This window comes from Lingula anatina, chromosome 10 (assembly GCF_051362555.1).
Source record: "Lingula anatina isolate TDL-2025a chromosome 10, LinAna3.0, whole genome shotgun sequence".
NCBI lineage: Eukaryota > Metazoa > Brachiopoda > Lingulata > Lingulida > Lingulidae > Lingula > Lingula anatina.
Genome location: NC_141776.1, coordinates 17,852,268 through 17,874,342, shown reverse-complemented (window position 1 = coordinate 17,874,342; position 22,075 = coordinate 17,852,268). Strand labels below are relative to the sequence as shown.

General features: G+C 37.2%; 2 protein-coding genes across 2 annotated transcripts in view; one reads left to right on the top strand and one right to left on the bottom strand.

The window, feature by feature from the left end:
* LOC106176948 (serine/threonine-protein phosphatase 2A regulatory subunit B'' subunit beta) overlaps positions 1-8,071 on the bottom strand; it is a 46,293-nt gene extending 38,222 nt beyond the window's left edge. The window contains exon 1 of the mRNA XM_013559537.2: positions 7,995-8,071. The gene's annotated coding sequence lies outside the window, so the exon portion shown is untranslated. The remainder of the gene's footprint in view (positions 1-7,994) is intronic.
* Positions 8,072-8,911: 840 nt separating this feature from the next.
* LOC106176949 (aldehyde dehydrogenase, mitochondrial-like) lies at positions 8,912-21,733 on the top strand. Its single transcript, XM_086996565.1, has 15 exons — positions 8,912-9,062; positions 9,182-9,272; positions 10,029-10,133; positions 10,546-10,686; positions 10,875-11,001; positions 11,854-11,915; positions 12,687-12,815; positions 13,105-13,218; positions 13,748-13,850; positions 14,221-14,405; positions 14,773-14,937; positions 19,728-19,885; positions 20,287-20,361; positions 20,912-20,951; positions 21,477-21,733. The coding sequence occupies exons 2-15, from the start codon at positions 9,225-9,227 to the stop codon at positions 21,507-21,509; spliced, it is 1,485 nt and encodes a 494-aa protein (XP_086852691.1). The 5' UTR covers positions 8,912-9,062; positions 9,182-9,224; the 3' UTR covers positions 21,510-21,733.
* The last annotated feature ends 342 nt before the right edge of the window (positions 21,734-22,075 follow it).

Sequence of the window (22,075 nt, the reverse complement as noted above, 5' to 3'; positions counted from 1 at the left end):
ATACTAAAAACTGGAGTTTATCAAAAAATTTGCATTTTATGTAAAAATAAAGTTGTTTTGAAAGCTGACAAACATGACATCATTCTGTACCATCTAAGCCACATTTACAACAAAAGTTGATCCGCAGATTAACAGATCCATGGATCAAATATGGCCGACCCACTTGAAAGCTTGCTGCAAAGCTCCACAGGGAATCTATCAAGTGTCTATTAGGAGATTATGTGGCAAGCTTTCAAGTGGGTCAGCCATATCTGATTCGCAGATCTGCTAGTCCAAGGATCTACTGGTTGTGAATAGAGCCTTAGAGATCAATTATTTAAGGTATTATTCTCATTATCTTATTGGTATTACTTTTATTATATCATAATAGCCTAATTACAATTCACAAAGCTCATGACAATTAGTTCTCCAGCAAAAAGACGAACCAGTGGATCATAATGGCCTTCACCATTAGCCTAATCAAGAAGAACCACAAGAAGCAGATATTCCTGATTAGCAAGACCAGGTTCTTCAATCTCCATTGTAACTCTGACCAGAGTAATCCCTGGATAACACAGAACATGTTTTTATCATACATCTTCCTGCTGGCTCCTGCTGCTATAGGTGGAGAGGGATTGCTTGTTATCGTATTAATGACCACAATATCACTTAGAGCATATAACAAGTCATGAACAGCAGTTGAGTGCACATGCAATATGCAGGTATATAACACCCTGTATAAAGGCAGTTCTAGGGTATGTTCAAATATATATATATATATATATATATATTATTATCATCATCATATAAGAGCCTGGGTTGGAAAAAAGACGGTAAATAAAACCCTAAAAATTACTACAAACAGATAAAAGAGGAGTCTCTACTGTTGAGAAATCCCATGTGGAAACTATTACTCGTATCTCTGCGTGCGCGCCAAAGGCTTTGTACTTGCTCTGCATGAGCTGAGCTTCACAACGATGTGATAACTGCTCATTACGCAACCAGTCTAAGGCTTTTTTATCTGTCACAGAAGAGCAAGTGATTGAAGTCAGAGTAATTAACTGTCTTGATTGCTGTCACGCAGACTTAGACTGGACCTGCTAAGTGGCAGTGCCTGAGCAGTTATGCAAACAATTATCAGCCATGTAATCAGCCTTGAGATTTCTCAACAGGGTGAGTTGAGCCCTAAATGACCATCTATCTAGCTAGAGACATATCTGTGAATATCTGTAAAAAATCTATCACTCGCCCTGGTAGAGGGTAGGCCTGCAATACTTTGAAAATATACTACTAAGCCCTTGGATGTGCAGTACCTAATGGGTTTTCACCATATCTTCTATTCCAATTAAGGGCTCTTAAGAGTCAGTTTTCAAGAAAAATGCAGTTCATCACATATTTAGTATATAGTTGCCCAAACCTGTCTTCCAACTTTTATCTAATGAATGCTGTCAATGTACATTAGCCATCTGCAATGGTGCTGAACACTAATGGCAGAATTCAATTACAGAAACAGCAGAGGTAACTGATAGAAGAGAGGGTAGTTTTCAGTAGAGGCCTCCCAAACTCAGGGTGTTATTAGAAACAGCAGAGGTAATATAGATGAACCAGAGGGTAGTCTCCAGAGACAGACCGTAGCCAGCAAATTTCAAAAGGGGGGTTCTTTTTCTAAAAAAAAAGTGGACATTTTCACCACAAAACCTTTACTAGTATGTACCTAAACAAAATTTTATTCAAAGGGGACCTTTTTCTGGCAAAAAAAGGGGTTTCCTTTTGAACCCCCCTGGCTACGGGCCTGCAGCGACCTCTAAACTGTAACTCTCCTTTACGTATTGTTCTGTACACGACAACACACCATGGCTACTCAGTGCCAACCTTTCACAAGTATTTCACATAAAGATCCACTGTTCTACAAAGTGATAGCCAGTACCCCGTATAATATGATGTACAAATACTGAGAGCCAATTACTGAGAAAAAATCATGACTTGCCATCTGCCGCAAGAGAACAGCTCTCTCTCTTTCACTGAACTCAGCCTCAGTGAGATATTAAAGTGATAAATAGTTCTACTAAAATAAGATTTGAGGCTATCAAAGACAAATTTTAATTAAAAAGCCTTTCATACACAGAAGTCATTTTAAAGAAATATGGTCTATAACATATTAAGTGCACATGCAGCTATTTCAATTCTGTGATCTATTATTTCTCAATGAAATAATTTCAGCTGGAGTATAATGTTGAAATGATGGATTGCTCGGCATGGAATGAAAAGATTAATAACTACAAAATAGCCACCAAAACTGAATGGAAAACATTATGGTAAATAGTTATCTAGTCAAATATCACATTAATACTAATACAGTTTTTTAAATACATTACACAATAATAAGCCCACTAGTGAAAATAAATATCACATACTTGTACTGAAAAAGTAAAGTGTTTAAAGAGATTAAGAGTATAGAATTTATTGGGGTGTTGGCCATATTGGTACCTTTTTCTATAAAAAGAGGGTACATCAAGGACATCTAAGGGTTCACTCTCCCTAAATGCAATCAGATTAACAGATTAACACGCCACCTCTTTTTTCCCCCCACGTGCTCGTACAATCACCAGCTGTCTCGTATTCTAGTCAACACCAAGAGGACATGTGTAAATCTGCTTACCAGTAACCGATTTAACTGATTCAGTGGGAGTCCCCATGGAGTGTCACTGGGAATGATCCCTAAGGCTGTACTAGCTACCATAACCGGGCCAAACACCGAGAGGAATAAAAGCGCCCTGAATTTCAGAGATCACTAGAAATTCTCCTTAAACCTTGTTCTGCTGATAACAGAGACCAGCTTCCAACAGTGAACTATGGAAATCAAGGTTGATGAAAGAGAATGCAAGCCCAGGCCTTCCCAACTACCAGACTCGGCACCTACGGGTCTAGAATAAACCGGTATATCTGACGACACTACCCGTTTTCAAGGTGTGTGTCAGATCGCATAAAAGAGTATCATACCCTATCACAAATTCTGTAAGCCTACCTGTCATCTGGGTATCGCGCCTCGTTTTCGTCAAGTAGGAGTCGCATGAATACAACAGACGACTCCCTCAATCAGGGGGTGGAAACGCGCTACTTATATGATTAAGACGAGCCTAGCCGTCAGTACCGGTTATTGTTTTGTGACCTTGAGGAGCAATTAGGTTTGGTCGTTGCGGCACGCATCAACAGTAGTTGAACTACTGGGTCTTTTGTTTTTGACAACTGTTCACTCGTCATCGAGGCGCTTGTTCAAGACTACAGGCTGATATCTACTAGTACTACCAGTGGCTTCATTAGTAACGTTCCCACAATACTTAAATTTTCTGTCCGTGCGTACAAACCCTGAAAAAGGACAGCCGCGCTGACGAGAACAATGGACGTTTCTCACCCCTCTCTAGGATTACCCCTGCCCTCAATCTCGTCCATCCCGGTAGTCACGAAAATATTTAACCCCCGACAGAATATGCTTCTGCTATCAAAATTAGGTCTACTTTTCTAAATTAATATATAAGTTTGCAAGTTCTTATTTACAAAACATCATTGGCTATGTCCGAACCTAAATTTTATGTTAAAAATTGCGGTACTGTCAGATTTTAGCATAAACAGAGAAAATTGCAGCAGCGCATGAATCTAGATGAGATGCACTACTTTCCAACCCCGCTTAGGATCATTGCTATCACATCGCGTACCAGGCAAAATCGGTGGGGTGGCTGATACTCTGTAATGCGATCTGACACACACCTTGAAAACGGGTAGTGTGGTCTGATAAACCGGTTTATACTGGACCCGTAGGTGCCGAGTCTGGTAGTTGGGAAGGCCTGAAGCCTGTCATATCAAAAGTCTGCCCAACTATATACTAGTAATAGAAAGACATCCAACCAGTAGCCTGGGTAATTCCTGTGTGCCAGTCAAATGTAAGAGCACCTGTCAACTCTAATGATAACAATATACGTCTGAACCACATGGTAGTTTCCACAGAGAGAGAGAGAGAGAGAGAGAGAGACAGACAGACAGACAGACAGACAGACAGAGCGAGCAAGAGAGAGAGAGAGAGAGAGAGAGAAAGAGACAGACAGACAGACAGAGAGAGAGAGACAGACAGAGAGATAGACAGAGACAAAGAGAGAGAGAGAGAAACTGATAGTATTCTCACTAATAAATCCAAATGTCAAAGAATAGCAGGGTAATACGCTGAACTACAATGAATCTGTATCTCCTGCCAATAACAATACTAATAATAAGAATTTGTTCAAATTTCTACATTGGCATCGGGTTTGACGGAGACTGTAAAATAACCACTTCACTTTTTAACTGCTTTAACCAAATATTAATTTTTTTTTTAATTTGAAATATATATGTATGGTATGTCAAATCTTAACAGCGTCGGCAGCAGCAAAACACACCTATGATATCGTAACTGTAATACAGTATCTACAATATAGTACAGCATGCTTGAAGTAAAAGGAATATCAAAAAAGAGAGAAATAAAGCCAACCATATAAATTAATTAACTCTCTATCTCTGAACAACAACAACAATAGGTTTACCTTCTTCATGTTCGCGTCGGCCCCCAAGCAGAATGGATATGGAAGAGACACGGTCATGTTGTTACAAAGGGGATATTGAATTCTGAGAGCCTACTGTCTAGTAATTATTGTAGATAGCTCAATAATTCTGAGGATAATGTCAAAGGTGTATGCATGGGCAGCAGCCGTCAATATCTGGGATATGTGTAATTCTGCATATTACACAAGTACATGCAGGCCCGTAGCCAGCAATTTCAAAAGGGGGGTTCTTTTTCTGAAAAAGTGGACCTTTTTCCATAAAAACTTCATGATTCTAGATCAAAGTTTACTCAGAGTGGACCTTTTCCCACCAAAAGGGGCGGTTCTTTCGAACCTCCCGAACCCCCCTGGCTACATGCCTGACATGGACCAAGGGTTCATTCACAATAAAAGTATCGATCTACATAGATCGATCCAACTCTGCGGAGACTCTCGCTGAATGCAATCAGACGAGAATGCCTCATCCTGGCGTTGAGCAGACTGTACAGAAAAGCTGGTGATCCTGTAAGTATGTTAGAAACAAGAGGTGTGTTAATCTGTTAACTTGATTGCGTTCAGCAAGAGTCCCACAGAGTTGGATTGTTCTACACAGAATGGTAGTTTCATTGGTAATGAGCCCTAAAGGAGAGATTCTAAAACTGCAGTATCTATATATGTAAAAGACCTCTGACAAATAAATTCAGTTATACTGGTACGGTGAAAATCATCATCTGTCCACAACCAAATTATATTAATAATTTAGAGGATCTTCAACAAGGAAAGGAAACGAGAATGCTTAAAAAGAAAAACGCTTTTCCTTTACTGAACCCTCCCAACATGCTTGGCTTCTGTTTGGATAATTTCATAAAAAAAACCTAGCAACTGAGTTACTCTCTTAATGAAATCAAGCAGAGAATGGAGGAAATAGTCCAAAGAAGGAAGAATCCTATGAAAGATTCAGAAACCCTCATTAAGAGGCCTCACATTAGAGCCATCTTCTGCTTTAAGAGCATTCTGAGGCAGTCAGGAAATTGGCTCTGAAACCTCCTTTACACTGAAGATAATAATGATACATTTTTACGGAGAGAATGCGTAGATCAATGGCTTCTGTGAGGAGAAAACACCTGCCATCTCGTCTTTTAACAGCTAGTCATACAGAGATGAAAACAAATCATCCAATGAGATAGATTTAATCCAGTACTATCCATTCATCATCCACCCTGAGTTCCGAAGGCTACAGAACCTCACCAAATTACTTTCAGCCCATGCGGCTTAGACGTCTGGGACGCACACTAAAGCTGCTAAATGACAGTTAATTACCCATCGGCCTCAGCAGGCGTGACAGACATCTAAGCTGCCCAGGTTAGTTGCAATTAAGTGAGAATCCCCTCGGAGATAATTTGATCCAAAGTTAGTGTGATAGTCTCTGGGAAAGTATCCCTAGTGTTATCAGTGTGAAGCTGCCAATCCCAGTGCCCTCTGAATCACCTCGCATTGTGGACAAGATTTTTAATAAAATTTTTAGCAGAGCTCTCTAAGAATAGAAAATCACACAGAGACCGACAAGAAGTACTTACTACAGTTCACTGTCCTTTTTATTGTATGTAAGACCCAAGGAATGCTTTTTTAATAAAGAAATATATTTTGATTAAAAAATACTGTGCTGCATCATCCACTCAATAGGGTTTATAAATTATTACATCCATTAGAAGTAACTGTACTTTCTATAGGTATATTTCAATGCACTAAAAAATAAGATTACTTGCAGATTTATATAAATGACATAGTATGTATCATCATTATTTTCTCTGTATTCTGTCCACCATATGTATGAAAAAAGGCATATATATATATATACTAAAAGAAAAAAAACTAATATAAGCGATGTAACCATCCATTTAATATCAAGCCAAAGCAACAGTCTGCATGCTTATATTCCTAGTTCTAACTACAATATCTGAGTAACAGATTAAACAATACTGCATAACAACACCATGGGCATCTCTTGCCTCCACTTTCTTAGACCCAAGTTAGGCCCTATTCCCATACACACTATCAGTCTATGTAGATCGATCCAACTCCATAGGGACTCTGGATGGATGCAATCAGTTAAACAGATTAACCACCACCTCCTGATATTAAGAAGAATACAGAAAAGCTGGTGACTATACGAGTGCGTTGGAAATAATAGGAGACGTGTCATTCAGTTACACTGAGTGCCCTCAGAGTTGGATCGATCTAAATTAGACTGATGGTGCCTGTGGGAATGTGGTCTAAGCCGTACTACTCACTAGTGATTCCATAGGATTACCGTGATCGAGACTTAATGCCAGGATTACAACCAGTCAATAATCAAAATGGCGACAAATCTTCAAAGTAATTGGAAATTAAGAACCAGGAAGCTTGGCATTCAAGAGAAGGGCTTAGGATAAACAGCTTCTTAGAACATGATAAGGTTAAATTTCACAAATTTCGAACACCAAACTTTAAATACATCCATGATCAAGATTATTGGGGAACAACAGAATAATAAGTTAATTTAAAAACATTTAATTATCCCATTTTTTTTTTTAATTTCAAATATTTACAAAAAGCAAGTTTCTGCTTAGGTCCCAACTTTTAATCAAGAATTACTGCCATCATACTTTTTGGAAAATGTGAACACAACCTATATAAGTTATAACTTTTTTTCTCAATTCAGATTATTTCCCAATGCTAGGCTGTTTGTTAAAAACTGTAGCAATCGTAAGCCCTAAAATGGTAGAACTATTCTAAAAGAAAAAGTGAATCTTACTCCTAGTTGATGAGCAGATGAATGTTACCTTATATACAGACCTTGAGACAGCTAAACTGGCTAACTGGCTACTCAGCAGTGTGCTAAGTGAGGAAAAGTCAGGGTAAGCTCAACATTTGAGAGTCCACACATCAGAGATGCAGTTCTGTCTGATCGTGAAATTCATTTTAACAGTAATGTGCAGCAGTTTTTATGCATAAACACATACAGTACACATGACAGTATCAGGAAATGTAAACTTGAGAGGGAGTGCTAGTGCTAATGGTAACGCATGGATTTTCGTGCTGCTACATTCAATTTCAACTTAGTATCGATCTCACAGAAACAGACGCCAAACAGATGCACTCATCATTCATATATTTAAAGGCCATGGATTGAGAACAAAATCCACGGATCGTATGTTTAAATTCGAGTTAAAATGTCACGAATATCGCGTGCATAAATCACTGTAAGATTGCCGCTTTGAGGTTGTTTACATCGACAACCGAAAACAGTCACGTTGTCCCAGGAGTTGAAGTTTCGCTGGGGCAAAATAAGTTTACTTAAACTCAACTAAATACACTCACAAATTACACACTACACACGATATATCAGCTTTTAATCTATAGCTTAAAATATGTGTGCGGAAAGCTAATTCAAGGCGACTAGACTACCTGTTACTTGGCTTGCTGCTCAGCTGGAATCCCGCTTCCGCCGGGTAATGGCGCGTGCGCAATCGTGAGCTCAGTCAATGATTACTTCCGCGAAAATCCGTTCCACAAAGTTTAGTCAAATCAAGGAGTGAGAACTTCTTGCTCGAATTCAAATTCAAATTCAAATAACTTTAATTTATATATTAAAATCAAAATGATTGCCATGCTCGCGTAAAAGACACCAGGTTCAAAATTATACACATTCATTCAGTAAAAATTTAAGGTCTTTGCATTTCTCTACTTCTATGGTCTTTGCTAGGAAACGGAGTTTTGATTTTTTTTTCATCATTTTATTTCCTGGATTCGTATTAGCTTTTAAGTTTCTGTAGGTGCTGTCAATACTTTTGATGCAGGGAACGTTTATGAAAAAATATTTGTAACATTATGGCTTGCTGTTTTGTTTAACCAAGGAATTATCTTCCTTGCTTTTACAAACTGCCTCAAGCTGACGATGCGAAGGAGTGCGTGCTTCAAGTTGAAAACCAAAAAAACTAAAAAGTACTAGAAACAATATTATATCCATTACTGGGCATCAAAACGATGTGAATGTGAAATGTTAATTAAGTACATCATTCTGTTTCATGAATTCATTCATTCACTATATTTATATTTATTTATTTTTATTTATTTAATTATTTATTTGTTTGTTTGTTTGTTTGTTTATCTATCTATACTCGTTTATAGGAGACTATACATCCCATTGAATAAAAAATAAATAAAATTAGATGTGATTAGGCCTACTCCAGCGGACATATATTTCTACATATTTTCTCTACTTCTATGATATATCCATGTAGACTCATATGTAGACTGTTTATATACCACGCTCAAACAAAACACGCGCTTCCAGGCCTCGATTTCATAAGTGGGGCACGTATATTGAAACTAGGTCAGTGGGGTGTCTGCTAGATTACACTTAGGTCGGCTCAGCGTCGCGGCTATCTGCCTGGTGAACCGGGCTAGTGCAAGTTCTGCAACGTGTTGTCTGGAGTGCAAACATCGCATTGGCCCTTGTGCACGTCGATAGTTGTAAGTATTTTAAGTTGAAGTTGCAAGTATACTAGTATAATTACTGTAGTAATAGATATGTGATTAAAGATAAAGCACACTCGTGAGTCCTATATCTTGTCCACTGACTTACTTTTTAGGTGCACTGTAGATAAGCTGCAAGCAGAGTGATTAAATTTAAAGATGTCTGATCAGGAGGCGATGCTTTTTCCAGAGATCAAATATACCAAGGTACGTATGACTATTGCACATGTACGTGTGTGTGCGTGTGCGTGTGTGTGTGTGTGTGTGTGCTTTATATTATCCAGTATAAGCTGTAATGGCAAGCTATATGGGTCTGATGGGCATATGAGGGGCATGCACATGTGTGTGCATTTTAATTAATTTGTGAGTGCTTGTATACAAAAGTGTTTTAGTTGTATATGTACACATACTGGGGTATATGTATATATATATATATATTCAGTAATCTGTGCATACATTCCTGTGTGCATACAGTACTAGTACGTGTGCTTTGCCTCTATTCATATTATATCCCCAAAGTCAAGTAAAGGCACCAAAGTTCAACACAGGTTCAAGGACTCAAATGCAAAATACCAAAATATGCACTAGTGCACATGTGACCCTGGCCTGGAAGAGTGTGGCATTCTTGCATGAACCATAGGTGGAATTTGATACATCAAGATTTTTTACTTGGCATTGTGTGCTAAATATATGGGCCAGAAATATGGTATACAAGACAAGGTCAGCTGGGTATCCTATTGTCCATTTTGTGGCTTTTATGGAATGATATTTGGACACTTCATTTTTTATTTATTTATTATTATTATTTTTTGTCACTTTGGTATTTTAAAATTGACATTTACATTGGCCTAAAACATTTTTTTGTTACAAAAAGAAAGTAAAAAGAAGAACATTCTCATTATAAACTGGCTTTAAACTGTTATGTTTTATGATGATTTACGATATTATGTTTTATGAATTCAGATCTTTATCAACAATGAATGGCATGACTCTGTCAGTGGGAAAACTTTTCCTACCATCAATCCATGCACTGGTGAGAAGATATGTGACGTACAGGAGGGAGATAAGGTATATTGTGGAGGAAAAGAAAAAGATAATATTAAAAGGATGAAAATAATAGAAAATGAAGATTTTTGCACTTTGTGATAGTGGCTCAATAATAATTACTGGTATAGACAATATTGCAAGTAATACACAAACACAAGTATAATTGCAAATATATTTTATTATTGCATGCTAGGGAATCCAAAACTTCCCCTACAGTGTATAGTTTGTAGACTTGTGAAAAAAAAAATTCAGAAATGGATGACCCTTTATGTATTTAAAATTTTTTTCAATATACTTTTTTGTCTTCTTGTGTATTTAATGTCTTATATCACATTTGTTCAAGTATTTTAAAGTAATTTAGACTGATATAATCAATGCTGAAAGGGATGCATGTACACATTGTATGCATGTGATATTAATTTGTTCATTTTAGGCTGACATAGACAAGGCAGTCAAGGCGGCAAGAGATGCCTTTGCCCTGGACGCCCCGTGGAGAACAATGGACGCTTCACAGCGAGGTAATCTGATGGTCAAGTTGTGTGAGCTGATGGAGAGAGATAAAGTTTACCTGGCTGTAAGTTTGTATATATCTTTCTTGTTTGTTTATTTGTTTGTTTGTTTTTATTTTACCTATTCTTAGAAGTGAATAACATGGACTCAGATTTTATGCTCATAGAGAATCGTATACAATGTGAATACAGTTGAATTTATCATTTTAAGCCTATAATTCACCCCTATGTCTTAAATAATTATATTCCTCAGAGCTTGGAGACTCTGGACAATGGAAAGCCATATCTGGACTCCCTGGGTGACCTCCAGATGACCATTGACTGTATTAAGTACTACGCTGGCTATGCAGACAAGATACATGGGAAAACTATCCCCATGGGTATGTTAATCCCTTGTCATGTCGATTGCTGTCTCTCTGAGTGCATTCAGAACAGACGATCCTCAGAACTACTGATCCGTGGATCAAATATGGCCGACCCATCGTAAAAGGTAGCTGCAGGTCTCCACACCTCCACACACGCCATCCCTGCAGGGGCCTGGCAATTAAACCTTAGAGCCGAGATTTAAACCGTTTAATGGCAGGTGTGGGGGGCGATGATACCATTAGGATATTAAGTGGCTTCCTTTTATGATGGGTCAGCCATATTTGATCTGCAGATCAGTAGATCCTAGGATCATCTGTTCTGTGGGCTCTGGCTGGCTGGCTTGTTGACTGGCTGGTTTGCAGGATGGATGGATGGATGGATGAATAAAATAATGAGTGCATGTATTGCTCAATGAGGGAATCCATGATAGTTTGTTTCATTTTTTAATGAATTTGGGGGGGGGGGGGGGGTGCTTGGTTGCTTGCTAGAATAAGTGATTAACTGTTTGGTTTGTTTTTTTTTATTAGTTAGTTTGGCAGAGATTTTAATAATTGTTTGGTTGATAACTTGCAGCTAAAAGGTGAAAAAAGGACCAGGAACTATGATTAGTCAGTAAATTACTGAAAAGTAGATAATATGGAAAAAGAACTACAGAAACACAATGTTTGGAGAAAGAAATAATTGTTACTAACTTTGTAAATTTAGACGAGATCATCATTTCCTGAAAAAGTTGCTAATATTAGTAACTTGAATTTCTTAGTATAAACAATTTTGTTTACTTATGTTTTGTTTCCAAAGATCGTACTGTATAACCACTAATAACCTAACTCATTTGTTGCTGATTGTTATGATGGTTTTTACTGTAGACGGGGATTTCTTTTCCTACACTAAACTTCACCCTGTGGGAGTTTGTGGCCAGATTATCCCGGTATGTTATTATTTTATTTTATGCTTTTATTGTTTTATTATCATTGATTATTTTGTTTATTCTGTAATAAAACACTTTGTACTAACTCTTTCATAAGATGCAGTTATAGCTGTTCGGTTTTCAAAATGTCTTTCATTAAATATTCTTTAATGGGGAACCTTGTGTGAGGTTTTGGTGCAGCAAAACTCAAAAAATTTCCTGAGGTGCATGTATACAGCCCATGTGGTCCACTGCCCCCCCCCCCCCTTGCCCTGGGATACACCATTTGCCCCCCTCCCCCCCCCCCCCCACCCCTATACAGTCTTATCCCATAATAAGGCTTGCAGTAGCAGGGGAGTTCGTTATCAAAATAAGGGGTCATGTACATTTCATATTTGAGAGTTCATTCTGGCCCTTGCTTTCTTTGAATCTGCTCTCTGCACAGCAGGTACTAACATAGAGATAAAAAATCCCCCAGATTTATTCGGAAATTTGGATATTACATGGGTATTGCATTTTCCCTTCCCCCTATCTATACAGAGTTGCATGCCTTCAGTGCTTACACTGGATTTTCTAAAGATACATTTTAATCCCAGAAAGCACGTTTAACTCCTTTATCTCTTAGAACAACTCCATCAACAAGTTCATAAATTTTTGTCTCAGTAAATTTTAACAGTCCAAACCTTTTAACCAATTGTGTAACTCAGCATAGTTGTATATCAAAGATTGGATGACAAAGACGCATTTCTTTGATTTTTTTTTTTTTTTTTTTGTGAATTTGTGTTAATACAGTGGAACTATCCCCTGATGATGGTAGCTTGGAAGTGGGGACCAGCTCTCGCCTGCGGCAACACAATTATAATGAAACCTGCAGAACAGACGCCATTGACAGCCCTCTTCTGTGCCGCATTATCTGTGGAGGTGAATCGTATCTGTTATATTAAATTTTAGCTGTATCAAGTGCAATTTTGAGACAGCTGATAAATGTTTTCTTTTAGTACTTTTAAATTAATTTTACATCATATTGGAAACTAACTCAGATGTGTTCATATGATAATGGTATACCTAAAGATTTATATTAAATGGTGTTATACAAAAATCATTCCACTTTGATACAATAAATGAAAAATATACACAAAGATTACCTGAAAATGGTAATATGCAAATACATTCTAAGCATACTTATTTATATGCTGTATTTAAATTTAAGGCTGGTTTTCCCCCTGGGGTCATAAACATAGTCCCTGGGTATGGCCCCACTGCAGGAGCAGCCCTGGCAGAACACATGGATGTGGACAAGATAGCTTTCACTGGGTCCACTGAGGTAATTCTTCTTTTCTTCTTCCTTCTCTCTGTCTCCATTCTACAGACAGGAGCTTTTTCCGTAAAAAATGTGGAATTCCGAGTTTTTTAATTCAATTCTGATGATTCCTGAGATTTGAAAAGATATGTTATGATAAATGTTCAGAGGGTTTTTATTTTTTTAAACCGAGGCTCATGTCTGATTCTCTCTCTCTCTCTCTCTCTCTCTCTCTCTCTCTCTCTCTCTCTCTCGTGTACAAGGTAGTTTGAACTAACTGGTACTCCAATGGGATTATCCCAGAATGCAATTAAATTAACAGACCAACACACACCAACCCTCCTGGTGTTGACTAGAATACAGAGAAGCTGGTAATTATACCAGCATGTTAGAAACAAGAGGAGGCATATTTGTCTGATTACATTCAGTGCAAGTTCCTGTGGAGTTAGTTCGAACTACCTAGTACTGTAGTTTCTTTGCGACAGATCCTTTGAAATTAGAATGCAAAAAGTGCAAATTATATATATTATATGGATAAATTTGCTGTATTCAGGTTGGACAGTTAGTGATGATGGCTGCAGCAAAGAGCAACATGAAGCGGGTAACATTTGAGATGGGAGGGAAAAGTCCAAATATCATCTTTGATGATGCTGATTGTGAGCTCAAATTATTTTAGATTTTAATTTCATTGTATTGATTTATTTTTCAATCTGAGATGACCTATGCGCTTAATAGCATTTAAGATTAAAGATTTAAGAATGAAAATAATGATAGAATGAAGAGGAGTTAACATTTTGGACTTGAGTTTTTGCTCTGGTGATGACAGAATGAAAAAGAAGAGAATGTGATTACATGACTAGTGTTTTTTCTCCCTCAAGATGAAAAAATAAACAGCAATGAAATTGATGTTACATTTAACATATTCTAGTGGATAACTGCTCCATGAATTAGTAGTGACTGTTTGTGGTTTTTTTTTCTGCTTAAAAAAATCTGGAGAGCACAATTGGAAATGTTCCCACATTTCAGTGGACGAAGCTGTGACTTGGGCCCATGCTGCCATTATGAACAATCACGGCCAAAACTGCTGTGCTGGGTCTAGAACATATGTTCAGGAGGGGATTTACGACGAGTTTGTCAAGAGGAGTGCAAAGATGGCGGCTGAGAGAGTGGTGGGTGATCCGTATGATAAGAAAACACAGCAAGGCCCTCAGGTGAGAATGAGGTACTTGATGAATTTGATGGTGTTTGAACAATTACAAAGCATGTTGAATAGAAATTGATGGATAAGAGTTTTATGGCATTTTGGTGAGAAAATAATCAAGAACTACAAATATTTTATGTATCTGTAGCTGCAGACAAAGTTGAAGATGAATCATCATCATTGATCAATAACTGTTCTTGAACAATGCACGAAGAAATAAGACACATTGTATCATTTTGCATCATATTAATAAATGTTTTCCTTTTAACTACGGTAACTGTTTAGGATGGTTTCCCCTTTATGTATCAAAAGTTTGGATCAATCAGTCAGTGCCTAAATTACATTAGAATCATGTTTATGTTGCATCCACTCTGAAGGTGGACCAAGAGATGTTTGACAAGGTGATGAAATACTGCAACATTGGGAAAGAAGAGGGCGCCACTTGCCAAGCTGGTGGGGAACGCTGGGGAGACGTTGGATATTTCGTCAAACCTACTGTTTTCTCAGATGTCACAGATGATATGAGGATAGCAAGAGAGGAGGTAAATTTCACAGTTATTGTACCACCAGCGTTAGCGCTGGCGGTACACATGGTTTTGGTCCCGTCCGGTCCATTCCGCCGGCTCCGCCGCCATGTTACCGTTACCGCTTCTCCTCCTAGACGGTAAGGGCCCCCATACCCATCTCTTGGATTTAGGTCACCTATAATCTCAACTCGTTCCACGTAAAATTTGGGCTTTATCGGTATTGGGGTCTAGGTGTGGCACTCATTGCAATGCACCCTTGTCCAAAAATGGCAAAATTAAATGCTAATTATCTACCCTACAGAGGAATTATGGGAAAAATTTCTACAGACGGCTTTCCAAAAGTCATATGTGTAGATTTCAAATATGCCCTTGGATTTGACCTTTGACCTTTATTTCAAGGTCAAACGGGCAAAAATTTTCAAAAAAATGAATTTTTTTACGAAAAAAAAATTATTTGCCCTGTTATTCAGACACCACACAGACTTAACCAATAAAATTATTGGAAAATATTACCCTTCAGGTCATCTTTCATCTGTGTGAATTTGGGGTCAATCGGTGCATTTTCACGGGTGTAGCGGCCATAAGATACTGAAACTGAAAACTGTCTGTAATTCGGGAACCGTTAATGCTAGAGACCCATTCTTTTTTGCATTTTGTAGAGCATGTAAAGCCCAACACTGGGGGTGGTCTCCGTTTTTTTGTATTCCATACGGTTTTCGAGTTACGCTGTATCAAAAAGTACATATTGGTGGTGAAAGCAAAATGTGCAGTACGGTAATGGATAATAAATTTTGAACTCTGGAAAAATAAAACATAAGGCTTGGCAAAGCAGACAACTTGTGTTCAAAAATCACATTATTTCATCAAATTTGAACTTCTGGAACTTCAGAGCACCTCCCATTTCAAGAATTTTGACCAAAATGACCTTTTCTTTATTTTAATTAATTTTTTCTGTAGGAAATTTATGGCACATTAAGGTAACTCCGAAATTATAACATTTAGTCCCTTATATCTATAAAACTGGCAGAGATAGGTCCATAGTTACTATTGAAGTTGAATAGGAAGTCATATACTGGCAATCTTACTGTGACCTTGAAATTGACCTTTGACCTACTTTTCACCATAAATTGAACTTTGCAAATTTTGCTTCCCTTTTATCTCCAAAACTGGCAGAGATAGGTCCATAGTTACTATTGAACTTGAATAGGAAGTCATATACTGGCAATCTAAATGTGACCTTAAAATTGACTTTTGACCTACTTTTCACCATGAACTGAACTTATGAAATTTTGCTTCCCTTTTATCTCCAAAACTAGCAGAGATAGGTCCATAGTTACTATTGAAGTTGAATAGGAAGTCATATACTGGCAATCTAAATGTGACCTTAAAATTGACCTTTGACCTACTTTTCACCATGAACTGAACTCTGCTAATTTCTTTCTCTTTTAACTCCAAACCTGGCAGAGATAGGTCCATAGTTACTATTGAAGTTGAATAGGAAGTCATATACTGGCAATCTAAATGTGACCTTGAAATTGACCTTTGACCTACTTTTTATCATGAATTGAACTTTGCAAATTTTGGTTCCCTTTTATCTCCAAAACTGGCAGAGATAGGTCCATAGTTACTATTGAACTTGAATAGGAAGTCATATGCTGGCAATCTTACTGTGACCTTGAAATTGACTATTGACCTACTTTTCATCATGAACTGAACTTTGCAAATTTTGCTTCCCTTTTATCTGCAAAGTTACGCTGTATCAAAAAGTACATTTTGGTGGTTAAAGCAAAATGTGCAGTACGGTAATGGATAATAAATTTTGAACTCCGGAAAAATAAAACATAAGGCTAGGCAAAGCAGGCAACTTGTGGTCGAAAATGACATTATTTCATCAAATTTGAACATCTGAAACTTCAGAGCACCTCCCATTTCAGGAATTTTTACCAAAATGACCTTTTCTTTATTTTAATTAATTTTTTCCGTAGGAAATTTATGGCACATTATGGTAACTCCAAAATTATAACATTTAGTCCCTTATATCTCCAAAACTGGCAGAGATAAGTCCATAGTTACTATTGAAGTTGAATAGGAAGTTATGTACTGGATATCTTACTGTGACCTTGAAATTGACCTTTGACCTACTTTTCACCATGAACTGAACTTTGCAAATTTTGCCTCCCTTTTATCTCCAAAACTAGCAGAGATAGTTTCTATTGAACTTGAATATGAAGTCATATACTGGCAATCTAAATGTGGCCTTGAAATTGACCTTTGACCTACTTTTCACCATGAACTGAACTTTGGAAAATTTGCTTCCCTTTTATCTCCAAAACTAGCAGAGATAGGTCCATAGTTACTATTGAAGTTGAATAGGAAGTCATGTACTGGATATCTTACTGTGACCTTGAAATTGACCTTTGACCTACTTTTCACCATGAACTGAACTTTGCAAATTTTGCCTCCCTTTTATCTCCAAAACTGGCAGAGATGGGTCCATAGTTACTATTGAAGTTGAATAGGAAGTCATATACTGGCAATCTTACTGTGACCTTGAAATTGACCTTTGACCTACTTTTCATCATGAACTGAACTTTGCAAATTTTGCTTCCCTTTTATCTGCAAAGTTACGCTGTATCAAAAAGTACATTTTGGTGGTTAAAGCAAAATGTGCAGTACAGTAATGGATAATAAATTTTGAACTCCGGAAAAATAAAACATAAGGCTAGGCAAAGCAGGCAACTTGTGGTCGAAAATGACATTATTTCATCAAATTTGAACATCTGAAACTTCAGAGCACCTCCCATTTCAGGAATTTTTACCAAAATGACCTTTTCTTTATTTTAATTAATTTTTTCCGTAGGAAATTTATGGCACATTATGGCAACTCCAAAATTATAACATTTAGTCCCTTATATCTCCAAAACTGGCAGAGATAAGTCCATAGTTACTATTGAAGTTGAATAGGAAGTCATGTACTGGATATCTTACTGTGACCTTGAAATTGACCTTTGACCTACTTTTCACCATGAACTGAACTTTGCAAATTTTGCCTCCCTTTTATCTCCAAAACTGGCAGAGATAGGTCCATAGTTTCTATTGAACTTGAATATGAAGTCATATACTGGCAATCCAAATGTGGCCTTGAAATTGACCTTTGAGCTACTTTTCACCATGAACTGAACTTTGCAAATTTTGGTTCCCTTTTATCTCCAAAACTGGCAGAGATAGGTCCATAGTTACTATTGAAGTTGAATAAGAAGTCATATACTGGCAATCTTAATGTGACCTTGAAATTGACCTTTGACCTACTTTTTATCATGAATTGAACTTTGCAAATTTTGGTTCCCTTTTATCTCCAAAACTGGCAGAGATAGGTCCATAGTTACTATTGAACTTGAATAGGAAGTCATATACTGGCAATCTTACTGTGACCTTGAAATTGACCTTTGACCTACTTATCATCATGAACTGAACTTTGCAAATTTTGCTTCCCTTTTATCTCCAAAGTTACACTGCTATTGTAGTTGAATAGAAAGTCAATTTACTGTGACCTTGAAATTGACCTTTGACCTACCTTAACTTAACTTTGATTGTACCATTTTAAGTTATATATATTTTTTGCGTATTTTGAAAATTCTTGTTGATTGCATTTTTATAAAGCATAAGACTGGTGGCTGTGTCCCTTATTTTGTGTATGTGGGGGTCTATACGAATGCGCTTGCTCCAGCTGGTGGTACAATATTCGGAGGCGGTATCGCCTCTCTGATCCTCTAGTTATGATCATAATTGGTGTCCTTAATTGGTTCACATGTCAATTTGAAAAAATGCAATTTCTTTATCAAAATTGTGATTAACTTAATTATGTCATTTATGTGAAGGCTGTCCTTGATTGAACTCGTCTCATTTGAATTGAAACTTTGACAAAAAGTATTTCAATAAGTCTAAGTTGTGCATCATATATAATAATAATAGTGACATGCTGTAGTTGTATTATTGGTTATTTTTCAAAATTTCAGGCAAAAGTTAAGTATACCCTTAGCCTGAAATTTGAAATAAAATTCAATGTTGTTCTGTGTTTGTTTGGAATACCTGGTTGTCCATCTAACTTTCTGTCTGTCAACAGTAATAAATCTGCTATCATGTACATAATTTTCACCCTGAGCTTCAGAGCTAACTTGACACTAACCTTTTCACTGTAGCCTATCTCCATCGTGTCAAGTAACCTCTGACGAAAATAGTTTGACCTAGTTTATATAAGCCAATCGAATCCATGTTTCAAAATTTTTCACCAAAGTTTGGTGAAAACGCTGATTGGTTGATCGTCAATCGGCAATCCTCGGCTGATTCCGCAAGCTCCATACTAACAACATAGTTATTGTCGAGTGCGGAGACATCCGAGTAGTTCCGAGTGCATAACCGTACACAAAGAAAGCATGGAGTATATCGGAATTGAAACCAGAGCAGTTTGATGCCCTGCATCATTATCTACTGAGGGATGATGTATTTTCTGGCTGCCCACAGGTTACGGCAAGTCCCTGATATTCAGCCTTATCTTTGATTGGTCCGGATTTGAACAAAGCGCGCTTTGACTCGTTCGCGTTCATTGGCTAGATCGTTCAATGAGTCATTGAGTGCGGGCTTTAAATTTGATTGGCGGGCGGCGGGGGCAATCGAATGTGGTCAGAGGTTAGTTGACACGATGGAGAATAGGCTACAGTGAAAAGGTTAGTGTCAAGTTAGCTCTGAGCTCAGGGTGATAATTTTTCTCGCTGTCTCTCTTTCTATTTTTGTAATTTGATTTGCAGATCTTTGGACCAGTTCAAACCATCCTCAAATTCAAAACTCTTGAGGAGGTCATAGAGAAAGCAAACAGCAGTAAATATGGTCTGGCAGCTGGAGTCCACACCAGAGACATCAACAAGGCATTTACTGTGGCTCAGAGCTTGCAGGCTGGGTCAATGTGGTGAGTGTGGGACTGTATGTGAGTGTATGTTTGTGCATCCATGCGCATGCATTTGTGTCTGTGTGAGACTGTGTGTATGTGTTTGTGTGTCACTGTTTGTACAACTGTCTGTCAGTACATGCAGATGCACGATGATGGTTTTGCTACCCTCAAAATCAGTTATTTAAATAGTAGCAACAATTCTTATTTTCTACTTATATAATTGTGTGTAGGTTTCCCTGCTCACAATACAGTACATAACATTTTAACAAGGATCAGAGTTCACACTTTCTGAAAAATTTTGGTAACATTTTATTTTCACCTTAATTAATAATGCCAAACAGTTGTTTATTAAGTTAAGAGAACATAGCCCCTGTTATTTTCATGCATTCTGCACATAACTCTTCATTTACTCACTTCAGGGTTAACTGCTATGACTGCACATCATCCCAGACCCCATTTGGTGGATTTAAACAGTCTGGTCATGGAAGGGAACTGTGAGTAATTACGTAGTTAGCGAGAGGCACTGATTGATAATGATGAAAATTGAGCTGCCTTGGCGGAGGTCTTCACTTACTGAGTGCTTTAGGCAACATTCCCATAATCCTATCATACTAGCAGGATCGACCTATCTCCGAGGGGATTCTCGCTAAATTGCATTCAGTTTAAGTGTGCACAAAAGTTAATTACCCTCAAACAGCTTCAGTGGGTGTAACAGACATTTAAGCCATTTACTAAGAATACAATTTAGCAAGAATCCCTTTGGAGTTAGATCAATCTGCAAGTGTAATAGCTTTATGGGAACCCAGTCTTACTGTTTTTAGTAAATTATTTATTGTGCCATCAGGGTTTGTGTAGTCATTACCTTGGGTTCAGCCTGGTATATCGTTATCCATCTATGGCTGACCTTCTTTTTTAATTTTCTTATTTTTATAAGCTATTTTTGGACCAAAAATTGAGGTCAGATTCATGTTTGTAGGATTGCCTTAAGTTTGTCCTTCTTAGAAATGTTTGTTTAAAATTTAAATTTACCCCCTTTTTTTTCAGGGGAGAGGATGGCTTAAAAGAATACTATGAAGTAAAAACTGTAAGGCATTATAAGTCTTTATAATTTTGTGTCACATTTTGTTATAATGGCTTAAAAGAATACTATGAAGTAAAAACTGTAAGACATTATAAGTCTTTATAATTTTGTGTCACATTCTGTTATGTATAGTATTTGGATGAGATGCAAGGTTTAAAGATTTAATGAATCGAATTGAAGATTCTGAATATTTGTAGACCTTTATTAAATTCTTATAAATTTCATGGTGAATGTTGATGAATGTTAGAATAAATACATCATTTTATAAATATTAATATGAAACTAAATCCAATTAATTCTTTAATGTGGAACAGCCATGGTTTAATCTCGTGTAGTGGAAGAAGAGCAGATTTACAGTGCTAATTTATACAGTGTATCTGTAACCATGATAATTATTAACTGTGATAAACTTGCATTGCAGAAAATAATTATCATTTATTAGTTTTATTGATTTTTGTTATATTATATTTTACATCAATTCCTTTTCATTAAGATTTGAATATGAAATTTTTCTCTCTCTTTTTTCAGGTAACTATCAAAGTCCCTAAAAAGATTTCTTAAAGAAGAAACATTGTGAGCCATGGGATGCATTTTAAAGGTCAGGTAGATAACTAGTTGTGGACTCTGAGTAATAAACTGATTATGAGTGGTTTTTAACTGATCAACGAATGGACACTTTCACATGCATCCAACCACAGATTATTAAAATCATCATTTATATCGAAACAGTATTTCACACTGATAACTTGAAGTGGGATAGGAATAAAGTGTATATTAGACTTGAACACCCTGCAGTTAGTGACAGTATGAATACATGTATAACCAGTATGGCTGCCAATTCGAAATAGTACCTGGTTTAAATTTTGATTTGAATTTGTAGGGCCGTAGCCTCCGGGGGAGGGGGGGGGGGAAGGAATAGAATTTTCCACACCGTGGTAGGGGGACACCCCCTCCCCCCTCGGGGGCTTCGCCCCCTCGTATCCGCTTACTGCCCCCCCTGGCATTTTGTTCAGGCTACGGCCCTGATTTGAATGTTTTAAAATAAAGATTGTTAAGTTTATTTTACTTTTTATTCACTTATTTTTCATGATACAGCTTCAACACTAGCATTTTCTTCACCTTAGTTA